This window comes from Schistocerca nitens, chromosome 2, assembly GCF_023898315.1.
Source record: "Schistocerca nitens isolate TAMUIC-IGC-003100 chromosome 2, iqSchNite1.1, whole genome shotgun sequence".
In the NCBI taxonomy this organism is placed as follows: Eukaryota; Metazoa; Arthropoda; class Insecta; order Orthoptera; family Acrididae; genus Schistocerca; species Schistocerca nitens.
This window is the reverse complement of record NC_064615.1, coordinates 265,470,664-265,491,765: the sequence shown is the minus strand read 5'-3', so window position 1 is coordinate 265,491,765 and position 21,102 is coordinate 265,470,664. Positions and strand designations below refer to the sequence as shown.

The 21,102-nt window shown below is 46.7% G+C and overlaps 1 protein-coding gene across 1 annotated transcript in view; it reads right to left on the bottom strand.

Annotated features, from left to right (window-relative positions):
* The window catches only part of LOC126234976 (uncharacterized), a 241,749-nt gene that overhangs the window by 130,649 nt on the left and 89,998 nt on the right, over positions 1-21,102 (bottom strand). The window contains exon 6 of the mRNA XM_049943714.1: positions 5,522-5,887. Within this exon, the coding sequence (XP_049799671.1) occupies positions 5,522-5,887 (366 nt within the window). The remainder of the gene's footprint in view (positions 1-5,521; positions 5,888-21,102) is intronic.

Below are 21,102 nucleotides of genomic sequence, written 5' to 3'. Positions count from 1 at the left end.
TGTCAGCCAGTTTGCCGTGGCATACGGAGCTCCATCGCAGTCTTTAACACTGGTAGCATGCCGCGACAGCGTGGACGTGAACCGTATGTGCAGCTGACGGACTTTGAGCGAGGGCGTATAGTGGGCATGCGGGAGGCCGGGTGGACGTACCGCCGAATTGCTCAACACGTGGGGCGTGAGGTCTCCACAGTACATCGATGTTGTCGCCAGTGGTCGGCGGAAGGTGCACGTGCCCGTCGACCTGGGACCGGACCGCAGCGACGCACGGATGCACGCCAAGACCGTAGGATCCTACGCATTGCCGTAGGGGACCGCACCGCCACTTCCCAGCAAATTAGGGACACTGTTGCTCCTGGGGTATCGGCGAGGACCATTCGCAACCGTCTCCATGAAGCTGGGCTACGGTCCCGCACACCGTTAGGCCGTCTTCCGCTCACGCCCCAACATCGTGCAGCCCGCCTCCAGTGGTGTCGCGACAGGCGTGAATGGAGGGACGAATGGAGACGTGTCGTCTTCAGCGATGAAAGTCGCTTCTGCCTTGGTGCCAATGATGGTCGTATGCGTGTTTGGCGCCGTGCAGGTGAGCGCCACAATCAGGACTGCATACGACCGAGGCACTCAGGGCCAACACCCGGCATCATGGTGTGGGGAGCGATCTCCTACACTGGCCGTACACCACTGGTGATCGTCGAGGGGACACTGAATAGTGCACGGTACATCCAAACCGTCATCGAACCCATCGTTCTACCATTCCTAGACCGGCAAGGGAACTTGCTGTTCCAACAGGACAATGCACGTCCGCATGTATCCCGTGCCACCCAACGTGCTCTAGAAGGTGTAAGTCAACTACCCTGGCCAGCAAGATCTCCGGATCTGTCCCCCATTGAGCATGTTTGGGACTGGATGAAGCGTCGTCTCACGCGGTCTGCACGTCCAGCACGAACGCTGGTCCAACTGAGGCGCCAGGTGGAAATGGCATGGCAAGCCGTTCCACAGGACTACATCCAGCATCTCTCCGATCGTCTCCATGGGAGAATAGCAGCCTGCATTGCTGCGAAAGGTGGATATACACTGTACTAGTGCCGACATTGTGCATGCTCTGTTGCCTGTGTCTATGTGCCTGTGGTTCTGTCAGTGTGATCATGTGATGTATCTGACCCCAGGAATGTGTCAATAAAGTTTCCCCTTCCTGGGACAATGAATTCACGGTGTTCTTATTTCAATTTCCAGGAGTGTATTTTCCAACGACGTCGCTAACGTGTTGACCGCGCCACATATGCTCGTGTTCCTGCCATCCGTACAGGTCATGTCGTTACACCAACTGTCAGCGGATGACGTCGCTACTGCGCCGACTCCGTCGCGAGTACCCGCATTTCCGCCAGCCGCACCTCAGCACATCATACAACAGTACGGACGTTCAGCTAACGATGTTGTTGCCAGGTCTACAGCCCTGTGTGGTTATTCGCAGGCCGCGCTCTCATTATGCTCTGTTCCACGCCCACGCCAATGGGACTACCCGACTATCGTCCAAATTCTAAACCCCCACTGTTCTGGTCAACCTGCCGTGTGGTTTTACCTGTGTGAATGTATCGTGGTCGCCACGGCATCATCGACGATAATGCCAAGTTCGTCACTCTACTCAGCCACCACAGTGCGCAAGCCGAACTGATCAGTGATTTATTTCTTTCTACTCCTGCCCCCAACACGTACGAGACAACTAAATCAGTTACTTCAACGCCTTTCACGTACTCCGAAGTAGCAATTTCAGCATGTCGTATACGACGAGACGCTGGCGAAAAGACGCCTTCCCAACTTTGGCGCCGCCTTAGGACACAATCGGACGTAAATCTCATGCCCGATTGCACTCTGTGGACCCTGTGGACCATTAGTGCAACTCGCCATGATGTCGCATGGACACGACCTCTTGGACTCTACGTTACGGCTCACCGATAGGATCCACACCATCGGGCAGCATTGGTGAAGCATTATTTACGTGGGAAACGGCACCAAAGTTGCCGGTTCACTGCCGCCTTGCCACACACACAGCCACGATGCTGCTAAGGCTGCCCAACCCCATCCAACCCCACCCGAGTTGCCCACGCCACCTGCTGCGCGGGACAATGACCTCCGCCATGTTGACAAACAGGCTCGGCAGACAACTTTTTCACCATTTTCCGTGAGGGGCGATTGGCAGTTTGGGGCGTTGGGGGCGGACGCGTGGCGTCGCCGCCATAACCTCCTCCTGCTGCTGGCAGGGTCAAGGGTTCAGCCGGCGCGAGAAGGTAGCACGGTGGCCGGCGCGATTGCACCACTACTAGGACGTGCCCTAGTGCCGATTGGCCATCTCCTCGCACCAGCTGCTGTTGTGGCCCTGGCAGCAGCAGGACATTGACGTGGAGCGTGCGGGACGTTCAGATACAACTAAAAAAAAAAAAAAACAGGTTGGTTTCATTTGAAAAGATAGAATGAATAACTCAGTCAGTACGAAAAACACCACAGGATTGTGTTGACTGTTTTCATTCGGTTGCTCCCACAGATCGGTTTCACTCAAAGGTTCAAATGGTTCAAATGGCTCTGAGCACTATGGGACTCAACTGCTGTGGTCATAAGTCCCCTAGAACTTAGAACTACTTAAATCTAACTAACCTAAGGACATCACACACATCCATGCCCGAGGCAGGATTCGAACCTGCGACCGTAGTGATCGTGCGGTTCCAGACTGTAGCGCCTTTAACCGCTCGGCCACTCCGGCTGGCTCACTCAAAGGAAATGACTATAATAATCCAACATACACGAAGCTACCACTGGCTGATTCGCTTGTTTCCATTCGGTTGCTCCCATAGAATGAATAATTCAACCAGTAAGTAAAGCTAGAACCAAATCAGTCGATTGTTTTCCAACAACCGACTGAATCTATCGTTTTCATTCTGTTGTTCCCAGCACTACCTAAAGGCGCGCTCGTGTGCCACAATGAAGCGTGGGCTGAGGCCCTCCCATGGGTGCTACTAGGAGCCCGTACTGCCTACAAGCAAGGCCTAAATGCCTCCCTCATGGAGCTCTTGTACGGAGAGACCCTCTCCCCACAAGCCAACGTTGTCACTCCAACCACTGCTTTGCAGGTCTCTGAACTGCTGGGCCTGGATTCGCCTGTCCATTGGGGCACATCCACCTTCTGTGCATCCCTCCTCCTCCCCCCATCCCTCCCCCCATTCCACATTCCGAGTTTCTGGCACGTCGTCGACAGTTCCTGTCTCTCTATATCTCCTCCATGTCCGAACAATATCGCTTTGGTTCACTCCGAGACGCCTGGAAACTTCCCTTGTTAAGAGCTCTTCCTGGCACAAAGTGACAATGCGGACGCAATCGAACCGCGGTATTGACCGTCTAGGCATGGTTGAACTACAGAAAACACGAGCCGTGTACCTCGTTCCTGGTGGAATGACTGGAACTGATCGGCTGTCGGACCCCTCCGTCTAATAGGGGATGCTCATGCATGGATTTTTACATCTCTGGATGGGTTTATTGACATCTCTGAACAGTGAAAGGGACTGTGTCTGTGATACAATATCCACAGCGAACGTCCAACTTCGGGAGTTCTGGGAACGAGGGTGATGCAAAACTTTTTTTGATGTGTTTACTTCTCGTATGAAAGCTAGCAATAGCGCTGCGAGGTGTCAGAGATCTTACACCACCTCGACTATAGTACAATATCGCTCGCTGTCGACAGCAACCAGTTCTCTGTGTTTAGTTTGCACTTCACTGTTCAGTTTCACCAGTAGGTACTAATCATTTTCTACAAGATCGGCTTCCCAACTGTTCTGCTGCATTTATATGCGTGATTTCCCTCTCGTCACTACGCGTCTTCCTGACTCAAATGTCACAAAAATCTTAGTTATGTCCAAGAGAATATAAGGTTTCACTTTAAGAGATTCTGGTGGTGCCTAAAGTACACCTGTGGCAAAACACAATAAATACCTTCACTGCATGATAACCATAGTGATGTTACTGATGACAGTGTCACTAAAGTAGAGTTAGTAAACATTGAATTCCGAAATTCCTTCACCTAGAACGAAGAAGGAAATATTCCATAATTTGAGTCGAGAACAGCTGCCAACGTGAGAAACTTAAAAGTGGATATCCTCGGTGTAGCGAAGCAGCTTAAATCACTTAATAAAGGCAAGTGTTCCAGTCCAAATTGTATACCACTAGGTCCCTTTCAGGGTATGCTGATACTCTAGCTCCATACTTGGCACACACAACCGCTCGTTCGCCGATAGATCCATACCTAAAGACTGGAAATTACAAAAGTCACACCGATACCCAAGAAAGAAAATATGAGTCATCCACTGAGTTACAGACCCATATCACGAACGTCGATTTGCAGTAGGGTTTTGGAACATTCACTGTGCTCGAACTTTAAGACGTATCTCGTAGAAAACGATTTATTGACAAATAGCCAACACGGAGTCAGAAAATATCGTTTTTGTGAAACTCAGCTACCTCTTTATTCTCACGAAGTAATGAGTACTATCAACAGCGGATGTGAAGCAGATTTCATATTTTTAGATTTCCATAAGGCTTTTGACAGTTTTAATCAAATTGCAAGACTAACGGAGTATTATCTCAGTTGTGAGATTGGATTCGTGATATCTTATCAGAAAGGTAAAAGTTCATAGTAACTGACGGAAAGTCCCCAATTGAGAACGTTTCGAGCATTATGGGGAGGGCCTTGCAACCAGCTCGGGATTTTGACGATGTGACACGCCAATTGGACAGAATTTGGCACGATATCCCTCAGTGGGACATCCAACAACTCTGTCAATCAATGGTAAGCCGTATAGTATAACTGCTTGTATAAGGGCCAGAAGTGGAGCAACGCGTTATTGAGTTGCTCACTTTGTGAATAAATCATCCAATTTTTTTCTGAAATTGCAATCATCTTTTTGTCTTTCCATGTGCGTCACATCTACCGATTAACCCCCATCCCGAAAATTCCTTCATGGTGCGTAGTTTTTTTTCTTAGAGTGTACTTTCAAAGTAGTCCAGTTGAAACCGGTTCCTGATTCAAATTCTGGGATATTTACTGCATCTTCATTGGGTAGGAATTATACAAAACCTTGTTTAGTAACTTTCTTTAGTCGTGCTGTCGTCAGTAATACTGTCGTTGCTTTTACATACTGAAGGTGCTCATTGTGTCTTCACTGCTGTACTTTACGTACGGCCAAAACCACTTTGCATTTTCGTATGTGTTTTGACCATAGCCTCTCCTGTAAGAATACGCGACGCTCCTGCTTCATCTTCCTGGATACGGCATGAAACGGAGTGGCAGAATCGCTCTATCTCGAGTTATGCCATACGCAAACTTTGCTGCTGTTTAGCGACGACACATTTCTGTGTAGTATTCAAACTTAACTACTCCGATTGTGTCCAATAAAGGGTAAAATCCGAATCAAATGATTATTCCTCTAGAGCGCTGTTCCAGCGCTGTGTGTAGAGTGTGAGACGGGTGCGCTGCACTCACCCAGCGTGAGCGGCGGCGTGCGGAAGCTGTCGCAGAGGCTGCAGTTGGAGGGCAGCAGCGCGGCGCGCTCGCCGCCGTCACAGAGGCTGCAGTTGGGCAGCAGGGAGGGCTCGCCGCCGCCGGCCTGCAGGGCGCGCACGCTGAACCTGACGGCGCCGCCGCCCCCGGACGCCTCCCCCAGAGGCAGCGCCAGCGACGCCTGCGCCGCGGGCACCGCGCGCGACTCCACCTGCCGGCCGTCCACCAGCGTCACGACTCTGTAGTAGAGGCCCTCCGCGGCAGATGGCAGCGGTGGTGGGGACCAGTGCACGTGCGCCGTGGGCAGCGAAGATACCTCCACGTACGAAAACGGCAGCTGCGGCTCATCTGCGGACCAGCGAATGGCACACAGTATACAAAGAGGCCGGATGGGAATTCTCTCTGCTACAAAGCCCTGTTATACTGGAGAAAATCGAAACAAACGCAAGTGAACGAGCACTTTCAGACAGTTCGCTTACTGTCACGTGCCATTCACTGTCACTGTAAGCAGCAGAAAACGACAGAAAATGAGTATCGATACGTGCGAGTAGCGCTGGTCACCGTGCTAATTTTCCGGCCTCCAGTTGGAGAGCAAGAATTGGGCGCTCAAATACACAACTGGCCATTAAAATTGCTACACCACGAAGATGGCGTCCTACAGACGCGAAATTTAACCGACAGGAAGAAGATGCTGAGATATGCAAATGATTAGCTTTTCAGAGCATTCACACAAGGTTGGCGCCGGTGGCGACACCTATAACGAGCTGACATGAGGAAAGATTCCAACCGATTTCTCATACACAAACAGCAGTTGACCGGCGTTGCCTGGTGAAACGTTGTTGTGATGCCTCGTGTAAGGAGGAGAAATGCGTACCATCACGTTTCCGACTTTGATAAAGGTCGGATTGTAGCATATCGCGATTGCGGTTTATCGTATCGCGACATTGCTGCTCGCGTTGGTCGAGATCCAATGACTGGTAGCAGAATATGGAATCGGTGGGTTCAGGAGGATAATACGGAACGCCGTGCTGGATCTCAACGGCCTCGTATCACTAGCAGTCGAAATGACAGGCATCTTATCCGCATGGCTGTAACGGATCGTGCAGCCACGTCTCGATCCCTGAGTCAACACATGGGGACGTTTGCAAGACAACAACCATCTGCACGAACAGTTCGGCGACGTTTGCAGCAACATGGACTATCAGCTCGGAGACCATGGCTGCGGTTACCCTTGACGGTGCATTACAGACAGGAGCGCCTGCGATGGTGTACTCAACGACGAACCTGGGTGCACGAATGGCAAAACGTCATTTTTTCGGATGAATCCACGTTCTGTTTACAGCATCATGATTGTCACATCCGTGTTTGGCGACATCGCGGTGAACGCACATTGGAAGCGTGTGTTCGTCATCCCCATGCTGGCGTATCACCGGGCGTGATGGTATGGGGTGCCATTGGTTACACGTCTCGGTCAACACTAGTTCGCACTGACGGCACTTTGAACAGTGGACGTTACATTTCAGATGTATTACGACCCGTGGCTCTACCCTTCATTCGATCCCTGCGAAACACTACATTTCAGCAGGATAATGCACGACCGCATGTTGCAGGTCCTGTACGGGCCTTTCTGGATACAGAAAATGTTCGACTGCTGCCCTGGCCAGCACATTCTCCAGATCTCTCACCAACTGAAAACGTCTGGTCAATGGTGGCCGAGCAACTGGCTCGTCACAATACGCCAATCACTACTCTTAATGAACTGTAGTATCGTGTTGAAGCTGCATGGGCAGCTGTACCTGTACACGCCATACAAGCTCTGTTTGACTCAATGCCCAGGCGTATCAAGGCCGTTATTACGGCCAGAGGTGGTTGTTCTGGGTACTGATTTCTCAGGATCTATGCACCCAAATTGCATGAAAATGTAATCACATGTCAATTCTAGTATAATATATTTGTCCAATGAATACCCGTTTATCTTCTGCATTTCTTCTTGGTGTAGCAAATTTAATGGCCAGTAGTGTAGGTGCACCGAGATGACTGCCTCTCGGATTTTTTGACAAGTTTTTGATGTATTTGCATACAGAAATCTTAAGAGATAACGATGTCTGTCCATGCCTCAGAAGAATTAAAAGGCGGAGAAGACGTGGGAACGAAATATTCAAATTCATAATAGTGAATTACTGATGAACCTAAACATTATGACCGCTGCCATGCAAGAGATTGAACGCTGCCTGGTAGCACTGCGGGCGTGAGACGTGATACGAACGTACGCAAGCGGAGCAGACAAGAACGGCGAAACGTTCTATGGACGATAGTGGCCAAAAATGTGGAAATCTGCTAACTTATGCGACTCTGACAAGGGGACAATTGTTATAGTCCGACGCCTGGGAAAGGTCGTCTTGGAAACGGCTCTGCCGATCGGCTGTTTGTTTGTTACTGTCATGAGCATCTGTGGTAAGTGGTTTGTAGGACAGTAAAACCACAAGCAGCCAACAGGATGGTGGACCACATTCAACGCACACAATAAATTAGTAACATCTTAAAAAATATACGATTAATGTATTCTACGAGACAAATAGCACAAAACAAAAGAAATTAATAATTGTGACAGAAGAGAAAGATCAATACAATATGTGCAGTAAACTGTAACTGCTGCAACTTTAAATCTATTGGGATAACAGCAGGAAATTTTAAAATCAGATACAAAGAGCATGTAAGGACAATCAACAGTGGCATGCCATAATAACATGAGTAAGGGAATGCTCAGTCTCCAGGAAGAGTATTTCTTACAGAAGATAACAGATGCAACTGAAAATATGTTAAATGAAAAAAATAGCATAAGATAATATTGACGCTAATTCATAACTTATATTGTAAATAAAATACTGATTCGATAATTAAAATTATTTATAATGTATGAAAATACAATAATTGAAAATAAAGTAATAAATAATAGAATGGACACACACACACACACACACACACAAGTGTCTCTCCTTCCCTCCTAGCTACCCTTCCACCATCTCTAACCCCAGACCGGCTCCCCCCCCCCCCTACTCTTGCCCACTGCAGTTTCTGTGAGCCCTCAGCCAATCCTTCCAACCCTGCAGGAAGTGAGGAAGACCACTGTGCAACCAGAAAGGTCAAATGCAGTGTAATAAATAGATGTGACCTACCAATTGGAAGCTTATGCTGTGTCCAACTAGTGCATAGAAAAGAACCCATGAATACATGAATAGGATAGAAAAATGAGAGTAGGTGATGAAGAATAGTCATATATTTGAATATAGTTAAATAATTTAAACAGTCTACTGTTTTGGCGGCAGTTCAGCTTTTTAGCATACCCATAAGATGCTACAGATCCAATCCCCAGTGGCCTACAGAGATGGGAAGCTCTCCATAAAATCATACAAATTTAAAACAACGAAATTCAAATTTAAAACAACGAAAGTTGTACAACTTATAAAGTGAAAATTACTAGGGGTGGCCAAATTTAGATTGAAAGTATGGGTACCACACCGCATATGGACATATTAGTGGAGGTATCCATCAAACTACGAAATGAAACTAACGGTCATTATAACAATTTGGTCTATTACCAAAACACATAAAAATGATTTATCCACTTAATCGAGAAAGTGAACATTTAAGAGGTCGACAGCGGATTGCAAATAAGAAATATACCCTTGCCATCGGCTGTTGCGGCCGAAGTGGCCTGCGGTTAAAGGCGCTGCAGTCTGGAACCGCAAGACCGCTACGGTCGCAGGTTCGAATCCTGCCTCGGGCATGGATGTTTGTGATGTCCTTAGGTTAGTTAGGTTTAACTAGTTCTACGTTCTAGGGGACTAATGACCTCAGCAGTTGAGTCCCATAGTGCTCAGAGCCATTTGAACCCATCGGCTGTTGGATACGTAAAAGCACAACATACATTGCTAACACGGTCAATAACTAAAGAAAAGATTAGTGATTCAAGGAAAAGTCCCAGACGAGCATGCACGAACACGAATACTCTTGGTCAAGTGCATGATTGGTGCAACTAGCTGGCTGTGAAAATTGAAACTGTGATATGAAACCCCGATGCAAATTAGCAGACTTCACACTCGCCTCCTGTCAGTGGTTACAAAGACAGCATATGCACTATTAATCTGTGAGAGGACAGAAGACGCCCGCACTAGTGGCTGAAAATTCTAAGTTCAGCCTGTGTACTTGGCTCTAAGTCAGAGACACCTCTCTCTGCAGTCCTCAGACCCAGCGTTTTGCCTCAAGACCTGGAACAAGTGTTATCTGTGGCGTCACCGAAACAAGTCTGTTTCGGCTTTCCTTTACAAAACTTAGCTGCTTCTTCCAGTGTCGGAATCTCATCAGCCAAGTGGAGCAGACGTCAAGAGTTCTGACCAATGATAGTTTACTGGAACAGGGTAGCAACTTCCTGCTCTTACTGGCTTTGTCACGGTTAACCAGTAAAGCGTGGTGTGGGGAAGAAGGCAGAAAGCCTCGCCCAATACGTGACAGCTTTTCATTCATGACCAAGCAGAAGCTCAGCAGGTACGCATATGCAGGAACTCACCCCTTCTACCGAAATAATTATGATGAGCCAAACACAGGCATAGCTTAATGGCTGCTACCACACTACAAAGGTTTGCATTGTCATGCAGCCTTCAGATTCTTCTCTTAGCTGCAAAAGATTCCTTTTCGCTTCCTGTACAATACAATTTTTAAGGCATGTTCCACAGCCTCCTCAGCGCAACTGCTGAGAGGACACTGCCGACTGTCTTCCCCTACTCTTTACCTGTGTAGAGAATGGCTTTCAACTTGAAACAGCTTTACGGCTCTTCTGGACCCCCAAGTTAACTTCCCTTTTGGGAACCAGCTAAAGGCTTCCTAGGCTGCTGAAATAACAAGACAAGAGGAAAAGAGATGTAGAAATTGTTATCAATGCAATCATTGGCATTAATAAAAATTGTATGCTGCTTTCATGCAGCTTTAATGATCTGACTCGACTGACAACGTGAATCTGTATAAAAAAATTATAAAATAGGTTATAGGACAGTTTGGGACTAAACTGCATGTAACACTACCAAGAATAACTACGGTTGTTGTTGTTGTTGTTGTTGTGGTCTTCAGTCCTGAGACTGGTTTGATGCAGCTCTCCATGCTACTCTATCCTGTGCAAGCTCCTTCATCTCCAAGTACCTACTGCAACCTACATCCTTCTGAATCTGCTTAGTGTATTCATCTCCTGGTCTCCCTCTACGATTTTTACCCTCCACACTGCCCTCCAATGCTAAATTTGTGATCCCTTGATGCCTCAGAACATGTCCTACCAGCCGATCCCTTCTTCATGTCAAGTTGTGCCACAAACTCCTCTTCTCCCCAATCCTATTCAATACCTCCTCATTAGTTACGTGATCTACACACCTAATCTTCAACATTCTTCTGTAGCACCACATTTCGAAAGCTTCTATTCTCTTCTTGTCCAAACTATTTATAGTCCATGTTTCACTTCCATACATGGCTACACTCCATACAAATACTTTCAGAAACGACTTCCTGGCACTTAAATCTATACTCGATGTTAACAAATTTCTCTTCTTCAGAAACGCTTTCCTCGTCATTGCCAGTCTACATTTTATATCCTCTCTACTCCGACCATCATCAGTTATTTTGCTCCCCAAATAGCAAAACTCCTTTACTACTTTAAGTGTCTCAAAATGGTTCAAATGGCTCTGAGCACTATGGGACTCAACTGCTGAGGTCATTAGTCCCCTAGAACTTAGAACTAGTTAAACCTAACTAACCTAAGGACATCACAAACATCCATGCCCGAGGCAGGATTCGAACCTGCGACCGTAGCGGTCCTGCGGTTCCAGACTGCAGCGCCTTTAACCGCACGGCCACTTCGGCCGGCTTAAGTGTCTCATTTCCTAATCTAATTCCCTCAGCATCACCCGATTTAATTCGACTACATTCCATTATCCTCGTTTTTCTTTTGTTGATGTTCATCTTATACCCTCCTTTCAAGACACTGTCCATTCCGTTCAACTGCTCTTCCAAGTCCTTTGCCGCCTCTGACAGAATTACAATGTCATCGGCGAACCTCAAAGTTTTCATTTCTTCTCCCCGGATTTTAATGCCTACTCCGAACTTTTCTTTTGTTTCCTTTATTGCTTGCTCAATATACAGATTGAATAACATCGGGGATAGGCTACAACCCTGTCTCACTCCCTTCCCAACCACTGCCTCCCTTTCTTGTCCCTCGACTCTTATAACTGCCATCTGGTTTCTGTACAAATTGTAAATAGCCTTCCGCTCCCTGTATTTTACCCGTGCCACCTTTAGAATTTGAAAGAGAGTATTCCAGTCAACATTGTCAAAAGCTTTCTCTAAGTCTACAAATGCTAGAAACGCAGGTTTGCCTTTCCTGAACCTTTCTTCTAAGATACGTCGTAAGGTCAATATTGCCTCATGTGTTCCAACATTTCTACGGAATCCAAACTGATCTTCCCAGAGGTCGGCTTCTACCAGTTTTTCCATTGAACTGATAGTTCGGTAATTTTCACATCTGTCAACGTCTGCTTTCTTTGGTATTGGAATTATTATATTCTTCTTGAAGTCTGAGGGTATTTCGCCTGTCTCATACATTTTGCTCACCAGATGGTAGAGTTTTGTCAGGACTGGCTCTCCCAAGGCTGTCAGTAGTTCTAATGGAATGTTGTCTACTCCCGGGACCTTCCATTTTGCTCACCAGATGGTAGAGTTTTGTCAGGACTGGCTCTCCCAAGGCTGTCAGTAGTTCTAATGGAATGTTGTCTACTCCCGGGACCTTGTTTCGACTCAGGTCTTTCAGTGATCTGTCAAACTCTTCACGCAGTATCGTATCTCCCATTTCATCTTCATCTACATCCTCTTCCATTTCCATAATATTGTCCTCAAGTACATCGCCCTTGTATAGACCCTCTATATACTCCTTCCACCTTTCTGCTTTCGCTTCTTTGCTTAGAACTGGGTTTCCATCTGAGCTCTTGATATACATACAAGTGGCTCTCTTTTCTCCAAAGGTCTCTTTAATTTTCCTGTAGGCAGCATCTATCTTACCCCTAGTGAGACAAGCCTCTACATCCTTACATTTGTCCTCTAGCCATCCCTGCTTAGCCATTTTGCACTTCCTGTCGATCTCATTTTTGAGACGTTTGTATTCCTTGTTGCCTGCTTCATTTACTGCATTTTTATATTTTCTCCTTTCATCAATTAAATTCAATATTTCTTCTGTTACCCAAGGATTTCTACTAGCCCTTGTCTTTTTACCTACTTGGTCCTCTGCTGCCTTCACTACTTTTTCCCTCAGAGCTACGCATTCTTCTCCTACTGTATTTCTTTCCCTCATTCCTGTTAATTGTTCCCTTATGCTCTCCCTGAAACTCTGTACAACCTCTGGTTTAGTCAGTTCATCCAGGTCCCATCTCCTTAAATTCCCACCTTTTTGAAATTTCTTCAGGTTTAATCTACAGTTCATAACCAATAGATTGTGGTCAGAGTCCACATCTGCCCCTGGAAATGTCTTACAATTTAAAAACTGGTTCCTAAATCTCTGTCTTACCATTATATAATCTATCTGATATCTTTTAGTATCTCCGGGATTCTTCCATGTATACAACCTTCTCTTATGATTCTTGAACCAAGTGTTAGCTATGATTAAGTTGTGCTCTGAGCAAAATTCTACCAGGCGGCTTCCTCTTTCATTTCTTAGCCCCAATCCATATTCACCTAGTATGTTTCCTTCTCCCTCTTTTCCTACTCTCGAATACCAGTCACCCATGACTATTAAATTTTTGTCTCCCTTCACTACCTGAATAATTTCTTTTATCTCATCATACATTTCTTCAATTTCTTCGTCATCTGCAGAGCTAGTTGGCATATAAACTTGTACTAATGTAGTAGGCATGGGCGTTGTGTCTATCTTGGCCACAATAATACGTTCACTATGCTGTTTGTAGTAGCTTACCCGCACTCCTATTTTTTTATTCATTATTAAACCTACTCAGCATTACCCCTATTTGATTTTGTATTTACAACCTGTATTCACCTGACCAAAAGTCTTGTTCCTCCTGCCACCGAACTTCACTAATTCCCGCTATATCTAACTTTAACCTATCCATTTCCCTTTTTAAATTTTCTAACCTACCTGCCCGATTAAGGGATCTGACATTCCACGCTCCTATCCGTAGAACGCCAGTTTTCTTTCTCCTGATAACGACGTCCTCTTTCGTAGTCCCCGCCCGGAGATCCGAATGGGGGACTATTTTACCTCCGGAATATTTTACCCAAGAGGACGCCATCATCATTTAACCATACAGTAAAGCTGCATGCCCTCGGGAAAAATTACGGATGTAGTTTCCCCTTGCTTTCAGCCATTCGCAGTACCAGCACAGCAAGGCCGTTTTGGTTAGTGTTACAAGGCCAGATCAGTAAATCATCCAGACTGTTACCCCTGCAACTACTGAAAAGGCTGCTGCCCCTCTTCAGGAACCATACGTTTGTCTGGCCTCTCAACAGATACCCCTCCGTTGTGGTTGCACCTACGGTACGGCTATGTGTATCGTTGAGGCACGCAAGCCTCCCCACCATCGGCAAGGTCCATGGTTCATGGGGGGCGGGGGAATCTCCTAATAGAATACTATAATTAAATAATTTTCTTTAAATTGTAGATAACTGATGTTGTCTAGAATGAATAAGTAAAACATGTTTGGTTAGAAACAAAGTAACATTCAGTTGAAAGAGTTTTCCTTCTCTACATGATAAAAAGAGTTTTCTAATGATACGGACGGATGCAGAACCCGTAGTCAGCGAACATTTTCACTACTGTGTAGTAGAGAAATGCAAGCACATGAAGAACCCACTTCCTTAGGTCTCGCTGCCCACAACTCGGTCTCCATGCAGATTGGCTTCACACTGATGGCAGTTTTCTCACCCTCCATCACATGATGGTTCAAATGGCTCTGAGAACTATGGGACTCAACATCTTAGGTCATAAGTCCCCTAGAACTTAGAGCTACTTAAACCTAACTAACCTAAGGACATCACACACATCCATGTCCGAGGCAGGATTCGAACCTGCGACCGTAGCAGTCCCGCGGTTCCGGACTGCAGCGCCAGAACCGCTAGACCACCGCGGCCGGCCCATCACATGAGTGAGCACTCGCCGAGTGTGAAGCAGCAAGCACCTGGTCCTATTTTACAGCTACGGAAACATGGAGACTATTATTACGAGGGTCACTCGAAAAAAAGTTAGCAATGTTTTTTCAAACATCCAATTTATTTTCCGTGCTTTTGATATTTTTACAGTATGTCCAGACATTCTTGAGAGACAAAGCGACATTTTCCCACATATCGTGACAAAAAATAAAAACACCTAGAGCCGTCCTTATGATTTTCATTTATTTTGTTGTTACCAGTTTCAGCGCTTCATTGCGTCATCTTCAGGCTGTCTTTGATGCGGTACGGGTTGATAAGATCCCCATGCATAACCCATCAGTTGTCAGCATTACAGGATACGCAGATAATTTGTCAGCACTCCAACCATCAACTGTCAACTAGTTGAGATGGCAGTTGATGGTTGGAGTGCTAACACATTATCTCCATATCCAGTAATGCTGGCAACTGATGGGTTATGCATGGGGATCTTATCAACCTGTACCGCATCAAAGACAGCCTGAAGATGACGCAATGAAGCGTTGAAACTGGTATCGACAAAATAAATTAAAATCATAAGGACGGCTCTAGGTATTTTTATTTTTTGTCACGATAGTAAACGGCCGTCGTTCCAGAGACATCCTGCTAAAAGCATTGACATACAAAAGCTTTTCCCACATAATTTCTGTCCTCTTAAACTTCCTTAAATCACCGTAAAAATAAGGCCTGTACAGTAGAAGTCAGGACCAGCATTTTGGGTCACTGTTTAAAGCCTTCACAAAGGAGTCATCTTCAAATCTCATTCCATCTACATCTACATCAGACTCTGCAAGGTAACTAACAGTGTGTAGTGGAGGTTACTTCTGGTACCACTGACTACTCTGTTCCATTAGCGAATAGCGCTTGAGCAGAATGATTGTCAGCAAGCCTCTGTATCGGCTCGACTTTTCTCTTCGTGGTCACTACGGGAGATTTATGTGGGAGGAGGTAATATGTTGCCCGACTCTTCCTGGAAAGTGCTCACTTGAAATTTCAATAGTAAACCTCTTTGTGATGCAAAACCCCTCTCTTGTAACGCCTGTCACTAGAGTTAGCTGAGTATCTCTGCAACGCTCTCGTGCCGGCTAAATGACCCCGTGATGACACGCGCTGCTCCTCGTTCGGTCTTCTCTGTCTCTTCTATCAGTCCTATCTGCTACGATGGATGAACAATACTGGAGAATCGGTCGAACAAGCGCCTTGTAAGCCACTTCCTTCGTGGATGAGTTACATCTCCCGTAAGCTTCTTCCTGTGAATCTCAGTGTGGCATCTGCTTTTCCTACTATTTATGTTATTTGGTAACTCCACTTAGTTTATGGTAGATACTGTTTCCGGCAGTTTGTCATCAATAATGTATTTGTACAGAAGTGGATTTCTTTTCCTATGTATGGGCAGTATGTTACATTTATTTCCGTTCAAGTTCAACTGCCAGAGTCTGTACCATGCAGCAATCGTCTGCAGGTCATTCTGGGAATCGGTACTGTCTTCTGGTGTTTGCTACTTTATTATGGACAACCACATTATCAGTGAACTGTTTCAAGATTATCTGACTCTTGCTACTACATCATTCATAAACACTGTAAACAATAACGGCCCTATCACACTTCCTTGGAATACTGCAGAAATTCCCTTCACATCTATCGATTTTGTTCCATAAAGAGCGACGTGTTGACTTCTGTCTGCAAGGAAGTCTTGAATCCAGTCGCAAATCTGCTCCGACACTCGACAAGCTGGTATTTTTTCACTGAACGGCAGTGCGGGCCGGTGTCAAATGCCTTCCTGAAGTCAAGGAACACTGCATCAACCTGAGCGTTTGTCCACGGCGCGGTGGACCTCATGGAGGAACAGAGCGAGCTGAGTTTCCCCAGGATCTCTGTTTACGGAATCCTTGCTGTTTTTATACAGGAGATTTCCTTTCTCAAAAAACGTCATAATTCTTGAGCATAAAACATATTCCACAGTTCCACAACAGACTGACGTTAGTGGTATTAGCCTATAATTATGTGCAAGTGTTCTACGACCCTTCTTGAAAACGGGAATGGCCGGCACTTTTTCCCATTCGCTGCATGCCCTTCGTTGCTCCAGAAATCTACGACAAACTGCTTCTAGAAAGGCAGCAAATTGTTTCGCATAATATTTGTAGAATCTTATAGGTATCTCTTCTGGACTTGAATACTTTTTACCACTAAGCGATTGCACTTGCTTTTCTGTTCTGCGACTGATTGTTTCAGTATCTATCATTTTGTTCCTCGTACGATGATAGAAAGGAGGGACTGAATTATGATCTTCCACTGTGGGAAAATTTCAGAAGACCGAAGTCAGTATTTTGGCCCTTCATATGGGATTCCTTCACTTTACTAAAGAAGTGGAAATCACACTGTGTCAGAACAAAGGTGTAGGGTGGAAGATTCAGTGTTGTTCACCCAAGCTTTGTGATCTCCGTGGTAGTCTTCGCACTGAAATGTGGCAGCGTCTTGTCATGCAACAGCATTGCATCATTATGCAACAAATTCAAGCATTAAGTTTTTTAGAGGTTTGCCACATATGTGTCAGAATTGATTGTGGTTCGTGTGGCATGGTTTCCATAAGCGATAACCCTTCTGAATCAAGAAACGCAATACCCATCACCTTTCCTGCTGAAGGCGCTATTTATCCATCTTTAACTACTTTTCACGATGCCATTCTATCGATTGCCTCTTCGTCTCTGGTGCAAAGTAATGCAACCAGCTTTTATCTCTTGTCACATTTGCTCCACGTAAGTCATCTACAGAATTCTTGAATTGTTTCAAAAGTTTGGTGTACACCGTCTTCTGTGTTTCTTTGCGGACGTCAGTCAACATTCTTGGAATCCACGTAGTGCAAATGTTTTTCAGCTTGAACTATCTCAATATCTTGCACACACTCGCTTGTTCTATTCGCCCTCAGACCGACAATTCGATCACTGTTATGCGTTTGTCAGCCAAAATTACATCGTGAATACGCCGCACATTGTGAGGAGTTTGTGCAGTGCATTGTCTGCCGCCGCGCTGGAGGTCCCCAGTATTGGATTGCCCACTGTCAGCCGGTAAACTGCTGGCCCAACGGCCTACAATACTGCGACCAACAGCGTCATGTGTCTACACCTTCTTCAATTTCTCGTGAATGTTTGTCTCGTTCTAATGACGCAGGACCACTCTAATAACAGCACATTTCCGGCCTCGGTGGCCGAGCGGTTCTAGGCGCTTCAGTCCGGAACCGCGTGACTGCTACGGTCGCAATATCAAATCCTGCCTCGGGCGTGGATGTGTGTGATGTCCTTAGGTTAGTTAGGTTTAATTAGTTCTAAGTTCTAGGGGACTGGTGACCTCAGATGTTAAGTACCATAGTGCTCAGCGCCCTTTGGACCATTTAACAGCACATTGCTCCAAATATCAAGTGCAACAGACATCTGGACGGAATGATGTGACAGCGCTGCTTGAGGAAAGAGGTTGAACTAAATTTCAATACAACTGAGAAGAATGCTTCTACGATCTCCGTGAATAGCAAAGATGTACACTCCTGGAAATGGAAAAAAGAACACATTGACACCGGTGTGTCAGACCCACCATACTTGCTCCGGACACTGCGAGAGGGCTGTACAAGCAATGATCACACGCACGGCACAGCGGACACACCAGGAACCGCGGTGTTGGCCGTCGAATGGCGCTAGCTGCGCAGCATTTGTGCACCGCCGCCGTCAGTGTCAGCCAGTTTGCCGTGGCATACGGAGCTCCATCGCAGTCTTTAACACTGGTAGCATGCCGCGACAGCGTGGACGTGAACCGTATGTGCAGTTGACGGACTTTGAGCGAGGGCGTATAGTGGGCATGCGGGAGGCCGGGTGGACGTACCGCCGAATTGCTCAACACGTGGGGCGTGAGGTCTCCACAGTACATCGATGTTGTCGCCAGTGGTCGGCGGAAGGTGCACGTGCCCGTCGACCTGGGACCGGACAGCAGCGACGCACGGATGCACGCCAAGACCGTAGGATCCTACGCATTGCCGTAGGGGACCGCACCGCCACTTCCCAGCAAATTAGGGACACTGTTGCTCCTGGGGTATCGGCGAGGACCATTCGCAACCGTCTCCATGAAGCTGGGCTACGGTCCCGCACACCGTTAGGCCGTCTTCCGCTCACGCCCCAACATCGTGCAGCCCGCCTCCAGTGGTGTCGCGACAGGCGTGAATGGAGGGACGAATGGAGACGTGTCGTCTTCAGCGATGAGAGTCGCTTCTGCCTTGGTGCCAATGATGGTCGTATGCGTGTTTGGCGCCGTGCAGGTGAGCGCCACAATCAGGACTGCATACGACCGAGGCACACAGGGCCAACACCCGGCATCATGGTGTGGGGAGCGATCTCCTGCACTGGCCGTACACCACTGGTGATCGTCGAGGGGACACTGAATAGTGCACGGTACATCCAAACCGTCATCGAACCCATCGTTCTACCATTCCTAGACCGGCAAGGGAACTTGCTGTTCCAACAGGACAATGCACGTCCGCATGTATCCCGTGCCACCCAACGTGCTCTAGAAGGTGTAAGTCAACTACCCTGGCCAGCAAGATCTCCGGATCTGTCCCCCATTGAGCATGTTTGGGACTGGATGAAGCGTCGCCTCACGCGGTCTGCACGTCCAGCACGAACGCTGGTCCAACTGAGGCGCCAGGTGGAAATGGCATGGCAAGCCGTTCCACAGGACTACATCCAGCATCTCTACGATCGTCTCCATGGGAGAATAGCAGCCTGCATTGCTGCGAAAGGTGGATATACACTGTACTAGTGCCGACATTGTGCATGCTCTGTTGCCTGTGTCTATGTGCCTGTGGTTCTGTCAGTGTGATCATGTGATGTATCTGACCCCAGGAATGTGTCAATAAAGTTTCCCCTTCCCTGGGACAATGAATTCACGGTGTTCTTATTTCAATTTCCAGGAGTGTAGAATAAATGTGGGGTTTTGGAGAAAGCGTTGCACATTCTTTTGGAATGACCCTCATATATGGCTTCATCCTAATTCAGAGAAGCACCGTTGGTGAATAAAGAAAGCGGATCGCAACCGTGCTCTTTGCGACTTGCAACTTGGTACGGGATACGGGGAGACGAATGACTAAAATTAGGAAGTACCTCGGCGTGCGGCTGGCGTTCGGCTGAAATCGGAAACCAATATTATGACACCCTCCGTTCGGCAGATATCGGAAACCAGTCACGTGACGTGACGTCACTCGTTCGCTGTGTGGTGCGATCTTTGTCCTGACTGTCAAATTTACAAACGAGAATTCGATCGCAGCAAAATATTTATGGCGAGCAAAACTATGACTGCTGCTCGTTTTATTCGCAGCAATTGAAGATGTGCCTACCTAGCAACACCCTCGGAAATCACCACATATTCAGATATAAACAGCCAAATATTTGTTACAGGCATGAATATAAATGTCATTGCTGCTCGTTCAGTCCTGTATAACCACAGCCTCGGAAATCGCGACGTATTCGGAAAAAGCGGTAAAGTATTTGTGGCAAGAAAGAATACAAATCTCATTGCTGGTTATTTCACTCGCAGCAATTTCATCTTTCGTCTTTTAATCAGAGTGAAGTCACAAAACTGAAGAAACTGACAACTAGGAGACCACACTCTTATGTGTAAATAGCATCGAATATTGCACAACATATTTCTCTTACCTGAGAGAGAAAGTCCCAGAGTGTGTTACATATTGGAAGATGGGGAAAAAAGAAAAGTTAGCTTGTACTAGGATGCGAACGTATTTTCTTCAACTCTGCTCTCATGGTCTCTAGCTATTAAGTTCGTAGCACTTTTCCACAACTTTAGTAAACACAACAGTTACACATAACAAAGACGTTGGTCATCAGTAATATATTCTCCTTCACTATTTACAACAGTCCGTTTTTTAGAGGCGAAGAACGATGTTCGGAGCACATTTTCATCTGGAATGGAATTCCCTTGAAGGTTGTTCGGTCGAGAGCGGTAAAGGTGAAAATCTGAGGGCGCAAGATCAGGTGCATAAGGTGGCTGCAGAATGAGTTCCCAACCCAGCTCCTGTATAGCGTTTTTTGTCAGTATAGGGGAATGCGAGCGGAAGTTATCGTAGGGCAGCGTCACTACACGGTATCTTCCTGGTCGTTGTTCTCGGACTGCGTCTCAGTTGTTGACAATAAATGTCAGCAGTGATGGTTACACCTGGGGAAAGCAATTCGTAGTACACCACACCGTCGCTGTTCCGTCAAATGCATAACATTGCCTTTCATGGATGCGTGCAGGTCTTTGTATAGGGAACCTCTGCTTTGCTTGGGCTGAACCACACC